The sequence below is a fragment of the Patagioenas fasciata genome, chromosome 16 (assembly GCF_037038585.1).
Source record: "Patagioenas fasciata isolate bPatFas1 chromosome 16, bPatFas1.hap1, whole genome shotgun sequence".
Taxonomy (NCBI): domain Eukaryota; kingdom Metazoa; phylum Chordata; class Aves; order Columbiformes; family Columbidae; genus Patagioenas; species Patagioenas fasciata.
Window position 1 is genome coordinate 1,167,446 of NC_092535.1, and position 18,268 is coordinate 1,185,713.

General features: G+C 49.1%; 1 protein-coding gene across 2 annotated transcripts; it reads right to left on the minus strand.

Annotated features, from left to right (window-relative positions):
- Positions 1–2,092: 2,092 nt before the first annotated feature.
- UBE2V1 (ubiquitin conjugating enzyme E2 V1) lies at positions 2,093–16,210 on the minus strand. Of its 2 annotated transcripts, none has more exons than XM_065849704.2 (4): positions 16,106–16,210; positions 7,143–7,291; positions 4,256–4,381; positions 2,093–3,894 (listed from the first exon to the last, which is right to left on the minus strand). In XM_065849704.2, the coding sequence occupies exons 1-4, from the start codon at positions 16,125–16,127 to the stop codon at positions 3,748–3,750; spliced, it is 444 nt and encodes a 147-aa protein (XP_065705776.1). In that variant the 5' UTR covers positions 16,128–16,210; the 3' UTR covers positions 2,093–3,747. The 2 variants fall into 2 exon arrangements, with proteins under 2 accessions (XP_065705776.1, XP_065705777.1); XM_065849705.2 differs by having other exon boundaries at positions 16,112–16,195.
- Positions 16,211–18,268: the final 2,058 nt, after the last annotated feature.

An 18,268-nucleotide genomic window follows, 5' to 3' on the forward strand; every position in this document is an offset into this window, starting at 1 on the left:
AAACAGGCTTTTCAAACTGAAATTGATTCACGATAAATAGAAAAAGTGGCTCCCGCAAGAGGACTTGAGGTTTGAAACGAGCAGCATTTGCACCTTAGACGCCGGCCTTGCAAAGCCTGCTGGCTCCCTCTGCCGGCCCCCTGAGCCGAGCACACAGCAGCTGCACGGCGGGGAGCCTGGCAGGACAGGGCTGTCACCGGGGTGTCACTGAGAGGTGAGGGGTGTCACCGGGGTGTCACTGGAGAGGTGAGGGGTGTCACCGGGGTGTCACTGGGGTGTCACTGGAGAGGTGAGGGGTTTCGCTGGGGTGTCACTGAGAGGTGAGGGGTGTCACTGGGGTGTCACTGGAGAGGTGAGGGGTCTCACTGCAGTGTCACTGGAGAGGTGAGGGGTGTCACTGGGGTTTCACAGGGGTGTCACTGAGAGGTGAGGGGTGTCACTGGGGTTTCACAGGGGTGTCACTGAGAGGTGAGGGGTCTCACTGGGGTGTCACTGAGAGGTGAGGGGTGTCACTGGGGTTTCACAGGGCTGTCCCTGGAGAGGTGAGGGGTCTCACTGCGGTGTCACTGGAGAGGTGAGGGGTGTCACTGGGTGTCAGGTCCCTCTGGCACTGGGTGGCTCCTACAAGCTCTGCGGAAGCCGCCGGGCCATCTGCTCAGACCAGTCTCCTGCAGCAGCTCCTGCTCCAAGGAACAGCATTTCTTTCATGGCCAATACACTTACTGTATTTATTGTCCCTTCTTATCTTTGGTTCAGGACATCGACTGAGGTCAGCAGGCATCAGCTGAACACTTTGCCTTTACGCTACCAGAGGCAGGACAAATACAGGTAAGACACAGTCTCACTTCCCCACCTCATTTCTGAAGCATAAAACAAGCAACCAGGCTGCGGGACAACCGGTCTCCCCCACTACGTAGGCTGTAGGTCGCATACACCGACAAAACTACAACCCGCAGGTCCAATGACAGCTGAGTTTTACTGCATTGTGTTTGGCTGCGGGCGGAGCAGCGGGGCGCGGGAGCACCGACGTGTTCGGGGGAGAACATTTACACCGGACCCTCTTTTTGGACGTAGCACCCAATTTCGTACGGCAGATGCTGTGGACCGTGGTTCATGCCAGCGCAGCCTCCGGCGCAGCGCGGCCCCGGCAGCCTGGGGTGCTCCGACCTGCGTAACTCACAAAGCAAATCAGTTTCAAAAATATTACTTCAAATATAAAGATAGCGGGAGGCCCCAAATAAGCACCAACCATGTCCTCCCGACCAGGGCAAGGGCACTCTTACAACAGCTCTGAAACCAGAGATCATCGAGCAGCACACCACAGTTAGCAAGCATTGTTCCCGTTCCCATTTGACATCTTTAGATACTAAGCTGCTTTAAATAAAGACACACACACGATGCTGACAAAGTACCAGTCGCATTGTCTTCATGGATATGCTCCGAGCTACCAAAGGACGGAGTTGTATTTCAGGCGAGAAGCCAGCAGCAAGTTTCACAAGGTTTCAGGAGGAAAGGTCATTCCCTTCGCCATTCCCAACCCCGAAGAACCTCGCGTCACCACCACCGCGCCGAACGCACAGCGGGGACCGCCGGCATCCTCTGGAGCGGAGACACTTCCCACTCGGCAGGGCCAAAACTCCAGAGCCCCATTTCTATCTGGATTTGGAGAGACGGTCAGCTCTTTATGCTCCACTGTTTGAGGGAGAACAGGTACAATGTGAGGTTGTGAGGTTCTCCTTGCAGTTGACGGACAGCGGAACACGCAACTGGGCAGGGACTCCATCTCCTCAGGACCACAGCACACAAAGGTCACGGCAACAACGGCCCCTGCAGATCGCGCCCGTATCCAGAGATGCACTTCAGCAGCTCCTCAGCACCGCGTAACGTCACCGGCTGCCCAGCCTACGCGAGCCCGAGGTTGAACTGAACCTAACCGTGCTCCTTGGCACAGCAGCAGCAGCTGGATGAAGCCAATTGCCTTTCGCCAGCGGTTCACACACTGCTCGCTAAACGTGATCTGTAGGAAGATACTTCCAACAAATCAAGAATTCCATAAGGGATCAAAATTCTAAACATAAATACAATTAAAGCCTTATAATATTAATGCACACTTTTTATTATATTAAAATCAGGCAATGGTCTGATACAATAAAAAGGCTGCTTATGGAATACTGTTATGTTAAACTTTAATTACAGAGGATGTTAAATCCTTACAACTAATATTTTCCTCAAAAGAGTTAATGGAAACATCAATTGTTCATTGACTTGATAGCTGCTGCTTTAAAATGTCTTTATTTTTCCTTTTTTTTCTTTTTAAAATTTTTTTACACAAACACTGAATTTGTGGTAGAACCAGGACACGCTAGGTCGGTTGTATGTGAGCTTGCATCCACATTTGAGCAGTTAGTGGTCCAGAACGGTAAACCAGAAAAGGCAGTGATTTGCCAGGATGCAAAGCCAATTAAGGTCCTCAATCTGCTGTATGCACCACCTCCCCAAAATCGTCACTGCAGAGGTTTCTCTTCTAAGACTCACAGAATCCTAACAAGATCTACTGCACTGATTTGTCTCTAGTCGTCACATCTTTAGAAGGGCCAAACGTAAGTGCAACATTTCATCGATTAACATTCTTGGGTCAATCCGAAGCACCAAAGTACAACTACGGGAGAGCTGGAGTGTGTGTTCAGAACCTCTACGCGCGGAGTTTCCCTGTTTGAAGTTTGGCAGCAGAAGGTTTGGGCAATCCTGGTAAATGACTGCTCTTTTCCCCACGTCAAAGCCTATCTAACGGCACGGGCCGCGGGCAGCCTGGCGGTGTGGCAGCGGTGCTGGGGGACAGGGAAGATCCAGGTGCGTGAGCACAACAGATCCTCCTGTTTCCCAGGCTGGTGAAGACTAAACCTGTTGCAAAACCAAAATGAGAAGCAGGAAGGAACACGTCAAGTTATTGCCCCAACGCTCGCCCCCGGCATGCAGGGGCGAGAGGAGTCACAAAGAGGGGCAAAAAGAAAGCAGCACCCCCGCTAAAGAGAGGGGAAGGGGGAAGAGATTGAAAGAACCCTGAATCCCTCACCCAACCCCACGTCACCGGTGAGGGGGACCAGGTAGAGAAGTACAATCTACGCCTTGGCCGAAGGGAAGAAGGAAAGCTCGCCCCGCATTAGCAGGGCATTAAAAAACATAACAAAAAACCCAAAAATGAGCACAGTCACATTCAGCCTTTACTAGAGATAGCACAAAGGGAGGGATGACCCAGGTTAGCACACATCCCCATTAGTAGTCCGTAAAGCCCAGCGTCGTACTGGAAGCAAAAACCTTTGTGTTCACTCTAATAAATAGCCCTGAGCTTTGACTCTATTGCAAAAGACAGAAGAACAAAACCAAACAAAACCCCAAAGCCAGGCCAGCGGGTGATTGTGGGACGTATGCGTTCACAGTTAAGTCAGATGTGCCACACTGGTCTTGACAGTAATAAACTTAAATAGACTTTTCCTGATACCAGCAGTTCAGCTACGTGGACAGTGGTTACACAACAGGATTATTTGTTATAGCACAACTTATATTTAAAATGAAAAACAAAAAAAATTAGTATCATTTACAGTATCTCAAGAAAAACTTCCTTTGAATGGGAACTTCCTTTCCAGTATTTTGAGGTCTACAAGATGCATCTAGAAAATTTACTACTGTGGAAAATGAAGACAGCTTAAATTGAATAAGGGGGCATGTTTGTTTGTTGGTTGGTTTGTTTTAATTGCTGTAACATTGTCCTTCGGGTGGCTGAGGAAGTTTCATATTTTCTTTAGACATCATTAGACGCCGAAGCTCTTGCAGAACAACTTTGATACTATAAGAATTCTGCCATTTTGCTAGGACTGATATGGCTCTGGGGTCCACCTAGAACAGACAAGAAGAGCACCTGGGTCAGAATGGCCACGTTACACAGGCACTGCCCACACCCCCTCCGGCCCAGATCTGACACACTCTGAGTGTCAGACACCAAAGGAAGCAAAAGCAAGCGAGCGGCTTCCTAACGCGTAACAAATCCCCACATAACGCGACCACTTGTGAGCTGCAAAACGGCAGGAAAAGTCAATTCTGCGTTTTGATTTCAGAACACACTTGGCTCACACACCTCCCTTCTACCCCCTTTCCTTCTCCTCAAAGCAAAAGCCATGAGCAGTGACGCAAGCTGAAAGCACAATCACAACATTCATTTGAAACCGCACATTTAAACGAATAAAACCAAAAAACTTACCACTCCATTAGAACTATTTACTCCATTCATATTAATTTTTGTTACAAATCGTACAAATGGAGGTGCTTCTGGATACTTAGGCCCACATTCTATTTTAAGGCTGTATATTCTGTTTTCATAAATTGTCTGAGGGGAAAAGAAAGGGAGGAAGAATCACATCAGGCAGTTCTGTAAAAACAACGGGAGCTTTCGGGACATGTAAACTGCTAACGATAAGATACATGCTACACTGCCTACCTCTGGTTTGGGTACATTTTATAATATTCAGAGTATCAAATGTTATCTCTTCAAGGTAATAAATTCTACTGGTCTTTTAAGCATCACATTTTCTTATAAAGAATGAAACTGGCATTGCTTCCCATTCACCAACCAAACTGATTTTTAAAATCATCATATAGCTCAGATTCCTGCTTTTCAACCAATCTTCACAAAGCAGCTTTGATTTATCACTGTACTAATCAGACACACCACACTACCTTGAAACTGAAGCCACAGCTTTAGCTCGAGCAACTGTGTAAAGTCGGCCTGTCCTAGAGCCGCGTTCTAGGAACACTGGGTGGGGATAAACCAGCGTGGCAGCTGTCAGAGGGGGGAACCCCCGAGGTTCAGGGCCTTGCAGAGCACATCCTGATTCAAACAGCATCACCACTTTGTCCCCACTGCAGGAACACTGTTACACGTTAGGACTTCTGACCCGTTTTCCTGCACCCTCAACATTGCAATGAACGTTAAACTCAAAAGGCAGTGGCCATGAGGAAAGATCCAGGGGAACGTGTGCGCGGAGAAGCCCAGGAGCAGCCAGCAGCTCCTGCTGGCCCACGGCAGCAAAGCACGACGCTCCACCAGCACCTCAAGAAAAGCTGCTCAATGCACAAAAACATCTCAATATAAAACTCAGTGCAGTACCTTCCAAGGGCCTGCTACGCCCCTTGAACATCTTAATATGTCCTGTAATATCCATGAGCATTTTGATGCAGACCACTACCAAATCCATAAGAACTGGCTTCCCGATGGAGCTGCTCCTTGTCCGTTCAAGTGCGGAGCCAGGGCGGTGACAAACGGAACGCTGTCACCAAGTTTTGGGGAAACAAAGCAATCCGTCAGCTCTGCCCAGGCCTCCCCACCGCGTCCCTGCGCGGTGAACAGCCCAGAGCTTCCCGCACGGTTTAGGGTCTTTGCAAATAACAGCACCACATGGCGACCAGAGGATGGAAAGCTCTGACTGTGCGTATGTCTACGGCCAATATAGAACTTGTGCAGATAAAGCTGAAGTTGTGACTGGGCCAGCGTTTCTGAATAGCTTGTACAAACAGGATGACTCACGGGCTGCAGAACCACCCGCAGCAAGCCTGGGAAGGAGCAGCAGAGCCCACGTGCGGCAGCAGGGACGCGCAGCAGCACCCAGCTAACCGCACACGGGGCATACGATTCTTTCACCTGCTACAAGCACAACTGCTTTCTACCAGTATTTACCAGTATTTACCAGTATTCCCTCATCCTACTAAGAAAAAAAATGGTAATAAGCGAGTATGAGCAGTGCTAAAAGCAGGACAGTCACTTAGCAAACAAGAATGACCCAAAGCCTGCTGCTTTCAAGCAATAAGCTCAAAAGAAGCCAAAGTGTTAGGAAGACAAAAGCGGCACAGCTGAATCATTTGGACAGTCCTCTAGCCTTGGTTAGACACAACCTGCAAGTTTCTGTCACTGCTGACGAGTCCGCACCCGCCTGTCTGCACAGTTCAGTTTCTGGTTAATTTTCTAAATTAGATTTCAAGGGTGCTCAAATTTTCCATAAAGCGTACGCACCCAGTGAGCTTGCTTCACGGTCTTAATGCAGGCTCATTAACACTCTCCTAATGTTCTAAAATCAAGTGCTGTTCTAGAAAATGACCTGGAGATGTCATAAACAGACAAAATGATCATGAATGGCAAGATGTTAAAAGTGGCAGACAAAAAGTGAACAAAGCTTCTGGATGAGACAGAAAACTCTGCACGTGTAATGTTATAAATTCTTGTACAACCTCATTGTACGCCAGGAAAGGCAACTGATACAGTAGAGACACATAGCTCTGTAATGGTTTCCATGTAATAGGTTGAGAACACCTGAATTATGGAAAATGCTGAGGTCAGATACAGAAGGGAAGGAGAATCCATGGTAAGGATGTTACGGAAACAGCAGAGATACAGGGAGAAACCGGAGAGAACAGACAAGTGGTGGTTTTAGAATAAATGCACACAGACAACGCACAAGTCCTCAAGTTCGCTACAAAAGCAGAGACCCACAGTTCAGTGGGGTTTTGGGGGAGAAGAGAATGCAACGATACCACCACAACAACCAGTAGCATTATAAGAAACTGCTCAGGGCGAGAATGTTTGGAGAAGAAGTTGAATTCATTATCCTGAGTTAGCTGAAACTCTACAAGAGCACGTCAGTACTGCTGCAAGAGAAACCAGCCCATAAGCTCAACAAGAAACGGGAGAAAGCCCAGCAGTACTGAACACAACATCCACGTTCCACCTGCATCAGCTCCACCAGTAATCTCACTGGCCAAAGGATTTTAAACTTTGCTGTATTCAAGAGCACAGGATGCTAGAACCCTGGAATCTCTAAAGTTACGTCTTAATGAATCTGTAAATATAAAGCAGACATGTAACAGAACTAACCAGAGAAAGGCTCTAAAATATTCCAAACTATAATCAAAAAGACATATAGATACATGAAGGCCATTATTGCATTGACCTTGAAGCTTCAATATAAATCACCTGCTGAAGTGTTTTTTCACTCCTTGGTGTTTTGTTTGTTTTCTACTTCGGTGGTCAGATTAAGGCAAGAAAAGGGGGAAGAAAAACAAGTAACAGTACTGTTAACTATTTAATGGATACTTACTCTTGGAGGCCCAATAATCATTCCTGTCCATCTTGTAAGTGTCATATCTTCATCATCTTCAAGGCCCCAGCTAACTGTCCCATCACCCACGCCTTTCTGACCTTCTTCCAGCTCTTCCAACAGACGAAAATTACGAGGAACTTTTACTCCTGAAAACAATTCCAAAAATATTTTGAGTTGAGAAATCTAGTAAAGAAATAAAGCCAGAGTAACTCCACCGATACTTGTGGTCATTCTATAGAAAACATTGGTGGTAAAAACCTAAAAATATCACTATTTTTTGAATGACAATATTTCAACACTACAGAAAGATAACCCCATATTTAGCTTGGATTTTACAAGCAACGTCAAGGTATCCACAATTCAAGAGGCTGGAAGGCTGACAGGCTGATATTAGCGCAGGCAACACAATGGAAGGCAATCTCTGTCCGTTCACAGATACACACACTATTGTGGGGCTTTAATTAGCACCTGTCTATATGATACAGTATAAAAATGTAGAAGATTCTACAAAATGACACCATGAAAGGCTTGACATCATTCAGCTCACTCAGAGCTTTTAAAAATACCTCTCAAAGCAAATAAAACCCTTTCATAACGTTAGCAGGTTAATCTGAAGTTAATTGAAGTGGGCTCTGGCAGCAGCAATAGCATCCTTTGTACTTCTGACCTCTGCCACCGCGGAATTTCAGCACTTCCGAATGGCTGGTACGTTCATCCTCAAAATGCACAGCAAACCAGGAAAATGTCTTATCCTCATTACATCAATGGAAAACAATGGCATACCCAAGGTCGCACACTAAGCCAGCGGCAAAGGAGGATCCTGAAGCCAAGCCACAAGGGACTTGATTTATTCTTCCTCAAGGTATCTGCAGCTCAGGCACCATAAAACACACTTGCACTCTAAGCCACTTTCGTATTGGGTTCGCATGGCAAGGTTTTGGTAGCAGGAGGCTACAGCGGTGGCTTCTGTGAGGAGCTGCTGGAGGTTTCCCCCGTGTCCAACAGAGCCAGTGCCACCAGCTTCACGACAGAGCCACCGCTGGCCACGACAGAGCCGCCGCTGGCCACGACAGAGCCACCGCTGGCCACGACAGAGCCACCGCTGGCCACGACAGAGCCACCGCTGGCCACGACAGAGCTGCCGCTGGCCACGGCCGAGCCCCGCAGACGGGGTCTGTGCCTCCAGATAAGGTGGCTAAGGAGGGGGAAAACACTCACGCAACTGCAGCTGAAGAGAGGAGTGAGAATACGAGAGAGAAACAACTGCAGACACCAAGGTCAGAGAAAAAGGAGGGGGAACCGGTGCTGCAGGCACCGGAGCGGAGCTTCCCCAGCAGCACATGGTGCAGACAACTGCAAAACAGGCATAGAAGAAACCAAAAAAGCAACTTACTAAAGGAATTAGTTGGTTGGCTAGTTTGATACATGTCTAACATCATCAAGAATGTGCTGGGGAAATACGATTCAGTAACACACCTGTAGCAACAGTAGGAGGAGAAAGCTGGAATGGGAAAAGCGGGCACAGAAGACGCCAGACCCGCAGAGCGGATACCAAAGCACACGGCGGGGGCTGCCGAGCGCGACTCAAACGCAAGCCCAGGCCAAATCTGCACCTTCAACCCCCAGCGAGGCCGAGCTGCTACCACAGCTGCTGAGTAATACAGATCTTTGGCTGTGAAAGGAAATGAGTCAGTTGGGGCTGGTGAAGCCACGGCCATAAGATTAACCGAGCCCCAGACTCCGGTGGCAGCAGGACCTCCTGGTGACCACCGCCACTCCCCCGCACAAAACACCCAGTGTTTCCACTCCCAGTAAGTCTTAAAAGCATAAAGTATGTATCTTATGTACCTCGGGCATACAAAGGTTCATGAATGCCATTCATACCTGAATTATGACAGATCAGCCACCCCATTTTTCATTCTGTTCCCAATGCTCTCCATGCTCTAAACAGGGGTGGCAGAGAACAGAGCAGCCCAGCTCCAAGGCAGGGGACAGGAGAGCTGGGGGATGTGATGAGTATGAGTTGAAGGCCAAGGTACCACCTTTACTTACACTCACACAACCTATTTCAGGGTTTGTGCTGCAGTGGATCACAGGGAGCTGGTGATGGGGAAGGACTCACGTTGCGCCATGTCTGAGGTTGCTGTCTGGGCTTCAGCCCTGCCTGCCGGCACCCGGGGGAAGAACAGCCCGGGGAGGAGGACAAACAAGAGACAAAGAAAAGGTCTTCTGGGGAGTGAACTCCACCCTTCGGTCTGACACAGCAGCTCTTTGACAACGCAGGTGATGCCGCAAAGGAAACCGTCCGTGACTGTTATTAGAAACCCGCTCGCAGAAACAATAAGCTGAAGCCAGCAGAAGACTTGACTCGGATGTGTCGTGCTGCTGAAAAACACTCTGCCTTCTGGACCACACGGTCACCGTGCTTAACAAGCATCATCTCAGCCTCTGTACTTCAGTACTTGATAGTACTACTTCATATTCATCACTGGTGCAAACTGATATTCACTTAGACCAAAACAAAGAGGTGGACTTGGCAGCATTAGGTTAATGTCTGGACTTGGTGATCCTAAAGGTCTTTCCCAACCAAAATGATTCAATGATTCTAAACAAGCTGGGAGGAATCAGCTTTGTGGTCAGCAGACACAGAAGGACACCAGCAGCATTGCCCACCTGCCCTTCCCCTGAGCATCACACCCCCCGTTCACCGAGCGGGGCTGGAATCCTGGCTGAGGATCATCAAGTGATCATGTAATTAAAAATTACATCATCATGCATATATCTGAGGAGGCCACAACCAAGGCTGAAAGGCGGCCTTAATGCTGACATTTGCTAAGCAGAGCTAGGCTTGGCTTTACAACCTCACGGCAAGAGAAGGCAACTGTATTCCTGAGCTCTCCCCACATACAGCTGCTCTGATTCAGCATGAATCAGAGCCATAAAAGAGTCACACAGGATTTTACAGTTCCCTGACAAGTCTGAGGTCTACAGATAGCTGGCTTGTGCGCTGGCTCCTATCTCACAGAACAAGTTAACATAAATGACTATTAATTCCACAGCAACTGCTCACTTGTGAGCACTACAGCAGCACCAGTGGTAAAGGGAGGTGTGAGAAGTGAAGCACATGTATTTGAGTTTTTCTGCACTTCACAGAACATGATTATGGGAGATGAAAACGTTTTAGCCCTGTCCTAAAGCGCAGGGGTATAACAAGGAAGAGCAGCACCTCAGTCGCTACACAAGTTCAGAGTCACATTAAAGGTGGTAATTCAGCTCCCTCCCCAACACGTTCTCAGGAGATTCAACAGGAAGAAAAACACACGCACACACACATAAAAGACTATGGCCAAATGATCAAAAATGCTTCAAATAATTCCTAAATAACCTACCCTTAAGCAGGGCAGAGTAAAAGACCAGATTCACTCTTCTGCTCAGCCTGGAAAGATGCATGAAGTCATTAAGCCAAGTCCGTCTCCTCCTCACCTGCCATGGCCTGGAGCACTCATGGTCGGCTACCACATCCTGCTGGGACCCCGACCTCAGCAACCACACCGGCTTCATCGCTCGTGGTCGTACGCAAACATATCACCATCGCCATGCCTGCTGCCCACCAGGATTCCTAGAAAGTGATCCCATCTGCTCCAGGCACCCACAGCATCTGCCCAATAACTCCCACGGCTAAACCAGGGCACGTTCGGGGTCAGGACATGTCCAGCGCCGGCTGACACAACCGTGACCACGCCACGTGCCGTCCTCCCACTGCCCAATAAATACCTTGCATCATCTTTTCAGTGTAGCAATGGACACCTTCAAGGCAGCAACCAAACTAACCTGTTTTTCTAAAAGTCTTTCATTGAACAGAAGTAAACCTAAATAAAGTAAGAGGCAATTAAAAAGCAATCAGGTTGTCGAAAGTACTTTCAGTTATGCATTTTAATGTAGCCTTCACTATGGTTCAAGAAGACTCTCAAATAGTAGCTTCATTTGATACAAAAATACAGTATCTAGATAATTACTTCACTTGCAGCTTGCCTGACTGCACAGAAATACTCCCAGAAATGGAACTGATAAAACATTTCAGAGCAAAAGGAGATATTTACTGTTAATCACAACAGCAAAGCTATGAAAGCTAAATTATAACTCTACTGACAAGGTAAAATCCCCAATGACACAGGTTTGTACGGACTTCCTAAAAATTCCCCTTGTAGTAAACGCGCCTTGTGAAGCCTCAGCCCTGGACACCAGTTCACCAGTTACAAAAAAGTTCACCAAATATTCTTGTGGCAAACTAGAGAACAAAACTAAACCACAGACCGAGTTTTCCAGAAAGTCAGGATGTGTTACAGAGTTTAAAGCCACAGTTAGAAGCTGGTAGGCTTTGGGTGACGTGCTCTTCTGCCTTCAAACAGGACCAGGCCCTTCCATTTTCCTTGTCACAAATGCCACCCCGGGCGGTTGCTCCCATGGCCCCTCACAACCAGCCCCCCCAGCTCCCAGCCACCACGTTGAAATGAGGACAAACGGCGCTGGGCAGGGTCTGCTCACTAAGAATTGTTCCTGGAAAACAGTTCTAAGCTAACTTGGACTTTCAAAGATCTCAAGCACTGTGGGGTGAGATCCATCCTTGGTGTATCTCACTCAAGACACACAGATACATCCCTGAATGGGGCTTACAACAGTTGTAAAAGTGATCTTACCAGTCCAGGACTGTTCTCATCTTGAATCTACATTCACATGAAGTACATTGTATGCTTTTAACGAGTTAAAGCCAACACCTTTCCCCAGTTGCGCAGTGGGAGCAATCACAAATACAGAAACCTCGCCAAGCTGAAACGAGCACAGTGAAACCAATGTGCCTCTGAGAGCAGATCCTCTTCTGGAATCTTTTTCATCAGTGTCGGAACAAAATATCCACCTCTCACAAAAACTTCAAGAATCCTGTTTTTCTTTCTTTGTAAAGTGAAATCCAAGTACAAGCATTTCTTTTCAGGACTAAAGCATAAATACACCGTACAGGTCACCTCAGGAAAGCATGCAGAGAATGCACTTCGTTCATCAGGGGCTCTAAAAAGAGGAATCATCATTTTGTTGAGTTTTTTGACATCTTCATCGATAACAGGCAACTTATCAAACTGGCCTTTCAGGTCAATTTTAATTCTGCTTCCTGTAGTAGCTCCTGATTTACACTGACTCAAGTGAACCGAAATCCAATAGCTTTAAACACCGTTGTTGCTTCATATATTAAAGCCCCTTCTGTTGGTTGTTTTTGTGTATTTGATATTCAGCCCCCACTACCTCTTTTCCAACCTTTACACTAAATCCCCCCAGGGAAAAACCCATCACAGAATCTTGAATTGCAACAGTTAACAACACCCTTACAATCTGGAAATCCCAACCTTCCCGCACTTCACAAAATTTGTCAGTAATCATCTTCTATGATCCTTACCTACTTACTTATTTAATACCCTAATGAATCATTTTAAGTTCTCACCCAGAATAGCATTTTTCAAATATCTTACGTAATTATATCATTATACATCAAAAGATTCAACCGAGTATCATTTTCTAAGTTTTGAACTATTTACCTTTATATTTAAGCTACTGCACCCTTGCATTACAATAAACAAAGCAGCTCTGCAATCAGCTCCTTTAGCACCTGCTCTTTCATGCACTCCCTATTCCATCTTATCTAAGAAGGCATAACTTATCTTCCAGTTTCTCTTCAATTACTTTGTCCCTACCCTGGAGTATTTGACTTACGGACTCAGTACTCGGTGGCTGGCAGTATTTATTCTGAGATAACATCGACTCTCGTGTGCAGTGCGCTCCAAAGGAGACATCACAGGCCATTTGCAGAGGCAGGGTGCACCTTCCACATCCTTCAACACGCAGTTTCTTCTGCATTGTAACGTCTCATTTGCTTCTCACAAGCCTAAGTTTGAGTTTACAGTGATGTTAGGGGTCCCCCAACAATTACAAGTACATACTTTCAATATACTGTACTAAAACCAATCTGAGCTCCTCTCTCTGTCAGCAATATCAAACTGCATACATCCATGCTATCATGCCGGTTCACCTAATGAATTGTCCTGGAGTTCTTCGCTTTGAATAACTTAAATCTGGGCAAATCATTTTGCTACTCGGTTCCTCCAGGCTGTTGGTAAATGCAGCATCTCCCACAGCCCTGCAACAGACCCTCTAAATGGACTCAAGAGAGAAAAGCGGGTTAAACGAGGATGTTAAACCTTTCCCAGGATGAACATTAGAACAACAGGATTCCGCAGGCCAATGTGGTCAGGTTCTGCCCCACTGTAATACTGGAGTCTGCAGGCCAGTGAGGCGGAGCAAGCTCCTGCAGTCCAGCTGGAACACAGACTCCACGTAGCCCAGTTTCCCTGGGGGGCCGGAGAGTACGTGAGCCCCTGAGGTACCCGGGACGTCTCGGCTGGATCAGCTCTGGTCCTGCACACACCTCAGCCTGCAGGATGGACACACACACAGTTTGGGTGTTTGTAGAAACACAAGGCTCACCTGTCTAATGCCCAGGACCAGCCTTATGACTTTTTTAACCGACAGGGACATTTGCCACCATTTCTTCCTCTGACTCAGTAGCTCGTTTTAAAGAAAGACTGAGCATCTTTCACCCTCAAACTCTGATTAAGCTCCTTTGCTGAACCACTATAAACTCAGGATATCAAACACATTCAAGTGTTTTATAAACGAATATGAGTACAATAAGATTCCATGAAACAAGTATCAGCAAAATGTGTTTTACATATGAGTAAAGATGCTGCCCAAAGCCTCACAGTGAATCGATCAGCAGTGGTGAACACGGTGTCATTTCCAGGCTGTGTGTGCCAGGCAATGCCTTCAGCAGAGTCAAGAAGGAACCACACAAGCTGCATTGCAGTGCCACCACTGCCACCAGGACCTGCACACCGGGGTGTTCTCTTTCTTAGAAGAGGACAATCTCATCCTTCACTGACGCGACAAGAAAACGCAGAACCTTTACAGCTAAAGGTTCTCCCGCACCGAATTTAGGGTTCACTGTTAAAAGTGTAAGCCACACACTGATTTTTCTTCTTCTCTCCCAGCAGCAGTTAAACACAGGGGATGTGAGGAGCAGCCGGAGGGCAGCGCCTGTCAGATGCCCACGCTGCAGACACGAGACACCGAGGCCGCTACTCACATCCACCTGGTTGCAGATCGCTTCACGTTTCCAATACTGATGCCACCAGACAGCTTTCGGAAACACAGGAAGCAACCCAAAAGACACAATGTGGCTGGCAGATGATGGTTGACAGCTTACCACAGAGACTGCCCGCTGCAAAAGGCAAGCAGTGCAGCAGGACCGGCTTTGGGTCACCACAGCCCAAGTCCCTTTGGACACACACCCCTCCGTGACCACCCAGACAATGAATTCACAAAGCTGCAGTGGCTTTAGAAGAAAATATTTGCCTTGTTCTTCCAGCAAATTACAAAATGAAAAGTCAGTAGCTTGAAAGGATTATGAGGAGAGTATGGCAGCCAGAATAATGTGACATAAGAGGAGCAAGAAGGCTCCACTACCATTTTTTGTGTATTTTAATCAAGCATTCCAGCACCTCACAACCATATACATTCAAATGAAGATCTGTAAGTCATAATTCTCAGGACAGTATCTATTGCATTTTAAAAGTGGTTTTGTAAACTTGATACCATTAATTATCTGCATTGTGATGGCTATTCTTAAAAGTTGAAAGAGGCTATCAATAGAGCATCTGTGAACAAGAAGATTCCAAAGCATTCTTGTATCTTCAAGAGCAGTGAACTCTTCTGGTGAACTCAGATTTCAACTTCAAAGGAAGCAATTTGAAAATAAGCATTACAGTGGCACATTTGAAACCCTATATGGACTTATCAAAACAGGAAAATGAAACCGGCTAAACAGAAGCGAAACTCATTTATTTGATCTGTCCAAGTTCACCAGAGGATGTCAGTGGGAAAAATCACATTCAAAAATCTAGTTGCAGCATTTTTGTTTAATGTGCGATGATAAATGTAAATACAGGGTTTGTTTAACTACTCGAAGCAGGCGAGAAGCAATTCTAATAAAGGTGAACAAAAAATATACTGACTTCTTGCAGCAGACACGTACTGACAAGGAAGTCACATCCTTCTGATGTAACAGGAAGATATTATTAGTGACAAAGATTTTTACAGCAGCTCATTTCACCCACGTAACCCCAGTCCCTGCCCAGTGACCACTGACACCCCAGGGTCACTCTGGCCACCGCAGCTCCCAGGAGGGGCAGGAGGGACAGAAAAGCGCCCGCACGGCGGCTCCGCCAGGCCCAGCACCGGGAGGCTCGGCCGCTGCCGGGGCCGCGGGGTCCCGGCTCCGCACCCCAGCACCGCGCGGGGGCCGCGGGTTCCAGGCCGGGGGGTCCAGCGCGTCGCCCCGGCCGGTGCCGCTCCCCGGTGCGGGCCCGCGGGGAGCCGGAGAGGACAGACCTCCCGCGGGGAGCCGGACAGGACTGGACCGGGCGGCCCTCCCGCGGGGAGCCGGCCCGCACAGCCCTCCCGCAGGGCCCGGCCTGGCTCCGCTCCCCGCCCGGCCCGGGCCGCACTCGCCCCGCCGGGGCCGCTCACACCACGAGGCCTCGGCAGCCCCCGGGAAGGTGCCGGCGGGCCCGCCCGGCAGCCGCGGCGCAGCAGCGTGTCCCGGCCCCGCCACTCCCGCCACTCGCCCGGCCGACAGCCGGTTCCCCTCCGCGCCGCGCCCCTCGGGCCGGCCCCGCCGCCGCCCCCTCCCCCGCCGCCGCCCTCGCCCCTCCGGCGGGAGCCTCCCGGCCTAGCGCCCGCCGCTGCCCCTCCAGCCCCGACACCCCCGGCCGGGCCCCCAGCCGCCCCCGCGGGGTCGCGCAGCCCCGCGGCGAGAGGCGGCCCGGCCGGCCCCCGCCCGGCCCCGCGCCGCTCACCCGCACCCGTGGTGGCCGCCATCTTGCGCCGCTGCCGCCGGGCCGGGCCCCGCCCCGCCCACCACGTCAACGCAACGCGGGAAGTGCGGCTCCGAGGGGGCGGGCGGGCGCGCTAAAGCGGAGGCCGGGGCGCGGCGGCGGCGGCAGGGAGAGCTCTGTGGTGCGCGAAGGGCGCTTCCGGAGCTCCGCTGCGCGGGCGGGCTCCCCGGGAGGGCAGGAGGCGGGGGCTGCGGGGAGCGGACGAGCCCCCCGCCCCGCTGGGGAAGGCAGCCCCAGCGAGCTCTCCGGGGAGCTCTGGAACAACAGCATTTAACAGGCCATCAACCTCAAAAGCAATTAATATGAATAAGTAGCGAACTATGTTCATTACTGCCAGAGCTCGAGCAGCATCAGCTCTCCCGCTTTACAAGTATCCGTAGTCAATTTGTAACAACCTGACTCTGTTAATGCGTTTGCATCCCAAACCTCTTCCCGAGATGCGTGAGCCAAGGGAAGCCCCAGGATACTGTGCTGAGCAGCATTAATTGAATTTTGGGCCTTTTGCTTGTGAGCCAGCACAGGAAGCCCAGCTCCAGCAGCACAGACACTGGTGTGCAGGAGCACACAGACCAGGGTAAGGGGCTTCCGCAGGGTGGGATTAGAGCCCAGACCCGAGCACCGCAGCACACGGACAGACAGACGGTCTGGGACAGCCTCTCTGCAGAGCAGAGGACGTGAAGCACATCCACATGTTCCTTACTGTGTTTCAGGAGGTTGCTGCTGTCCAATATATGGCCATAAAAATATTTTCAGGCCTAAGCTGGCTGATATGAATCTAGAAGAGACGTAAAAAACACAAGGAAAATCCACAATGCCATGTTTTAATCAGCAGCCCATCGTCATTTACCCCTCTCCAGTTAATGCAGTAATTAAAAAAACATGCAAAGGGAAGTGAATTCTGCTTTGTCTTGCAATATGTATTCCAAAAACTGTGCCCCAAATGTCACATGAAAATTTGCAGAAACAAAGTGTTTCGGAGACCTATTATTGAAGCCATTTACTCAGTTAAGTCAACTTTAACTTACCCAGCTTTCGGCAGCAAACAAAGCCAACGTACCAGTTCTACCGATTATTCTTTGAAACCACTTTAAAACAACGTCGGTCTTGCTGGTTGTGTTTTATTTTGCTCACCCCAGCACCGTGCTTGGGCCGGGCTGGGAGCAGCAGCTGCAGAGGCCGGTGGGGCAGGTAGGTGGCACCAGCAGACCTGCCAGGAGCGGGACCCAGCGCCGTGCTGAGCACCTGAGCCAAAACCTCCTCCTTTGGCCTTATTTCAGCCAGGCAAGCCCGCTGATGCACAAGGCAGCAGGGCCAGCAAACAGCTGTGGGCCAGAGCAGCTCCTGAGGGTTTTCTTTTTTGAATAGTGCAGAATAAAACCATGGCAGAAAGACACATTGCTGCCACCGCGCCGGGGGCTGGAGGCTGTGCCCTGTCTCCTTGTGCCATGCGGCCGGCTCTGAGCAGGGTTTCTCCCTGTCTGCGCTGCACAGCGGCGGCGGACAGGTCAAGGCTGCACACGAGTGGGGAGAACACAGATAACAGGATCCAGCAGCAAAATGAAGCAAAACTGAAGAAACTGAGAGACGTGAGAAAGCCGAGCAGTTTGACATGCGCCCATGGGACCTTCCGAGCACACACCAAACCCATCAGCCTTAAGAAAAGGCCAACCGGGATTTTAAGGCACAGTGCAATGCTTCCCTTTGCAGACGAGTCCCCAAACAGCCCTGCTTGTGGGTCTCTGTAACACCACAGATACGTGTGAAGAAATACATCTGCTCCTGCTAGGCCCTCGCAGGAGCAGCCAGCTCGTCGGAGGACAACCACAGACGTGGGGGACGCTGAAGGCCTCAAAGCCCTTCTCCTGAAGGTCCGGGAGGGCAGAAGACCGACCACATCCTTCCATGGGAGTGACGGACTGAAATAACTTTTAAAAGCCTTTAGTCAGACTGAAACGCAAGCCACCTCTGTGGAGTTTAAAAGGAGTGCCTTATTCTGCTTTAGCTCTAATCTGTTCATAATCAACTTAGGACAAATTTATCTTAAGCCAGATTTGCATCTGTTAAGAAGGGTCCACATAGCCTTTTGCTCCAGAATTACTGTATTGATTTTACAGAAGCATCCAC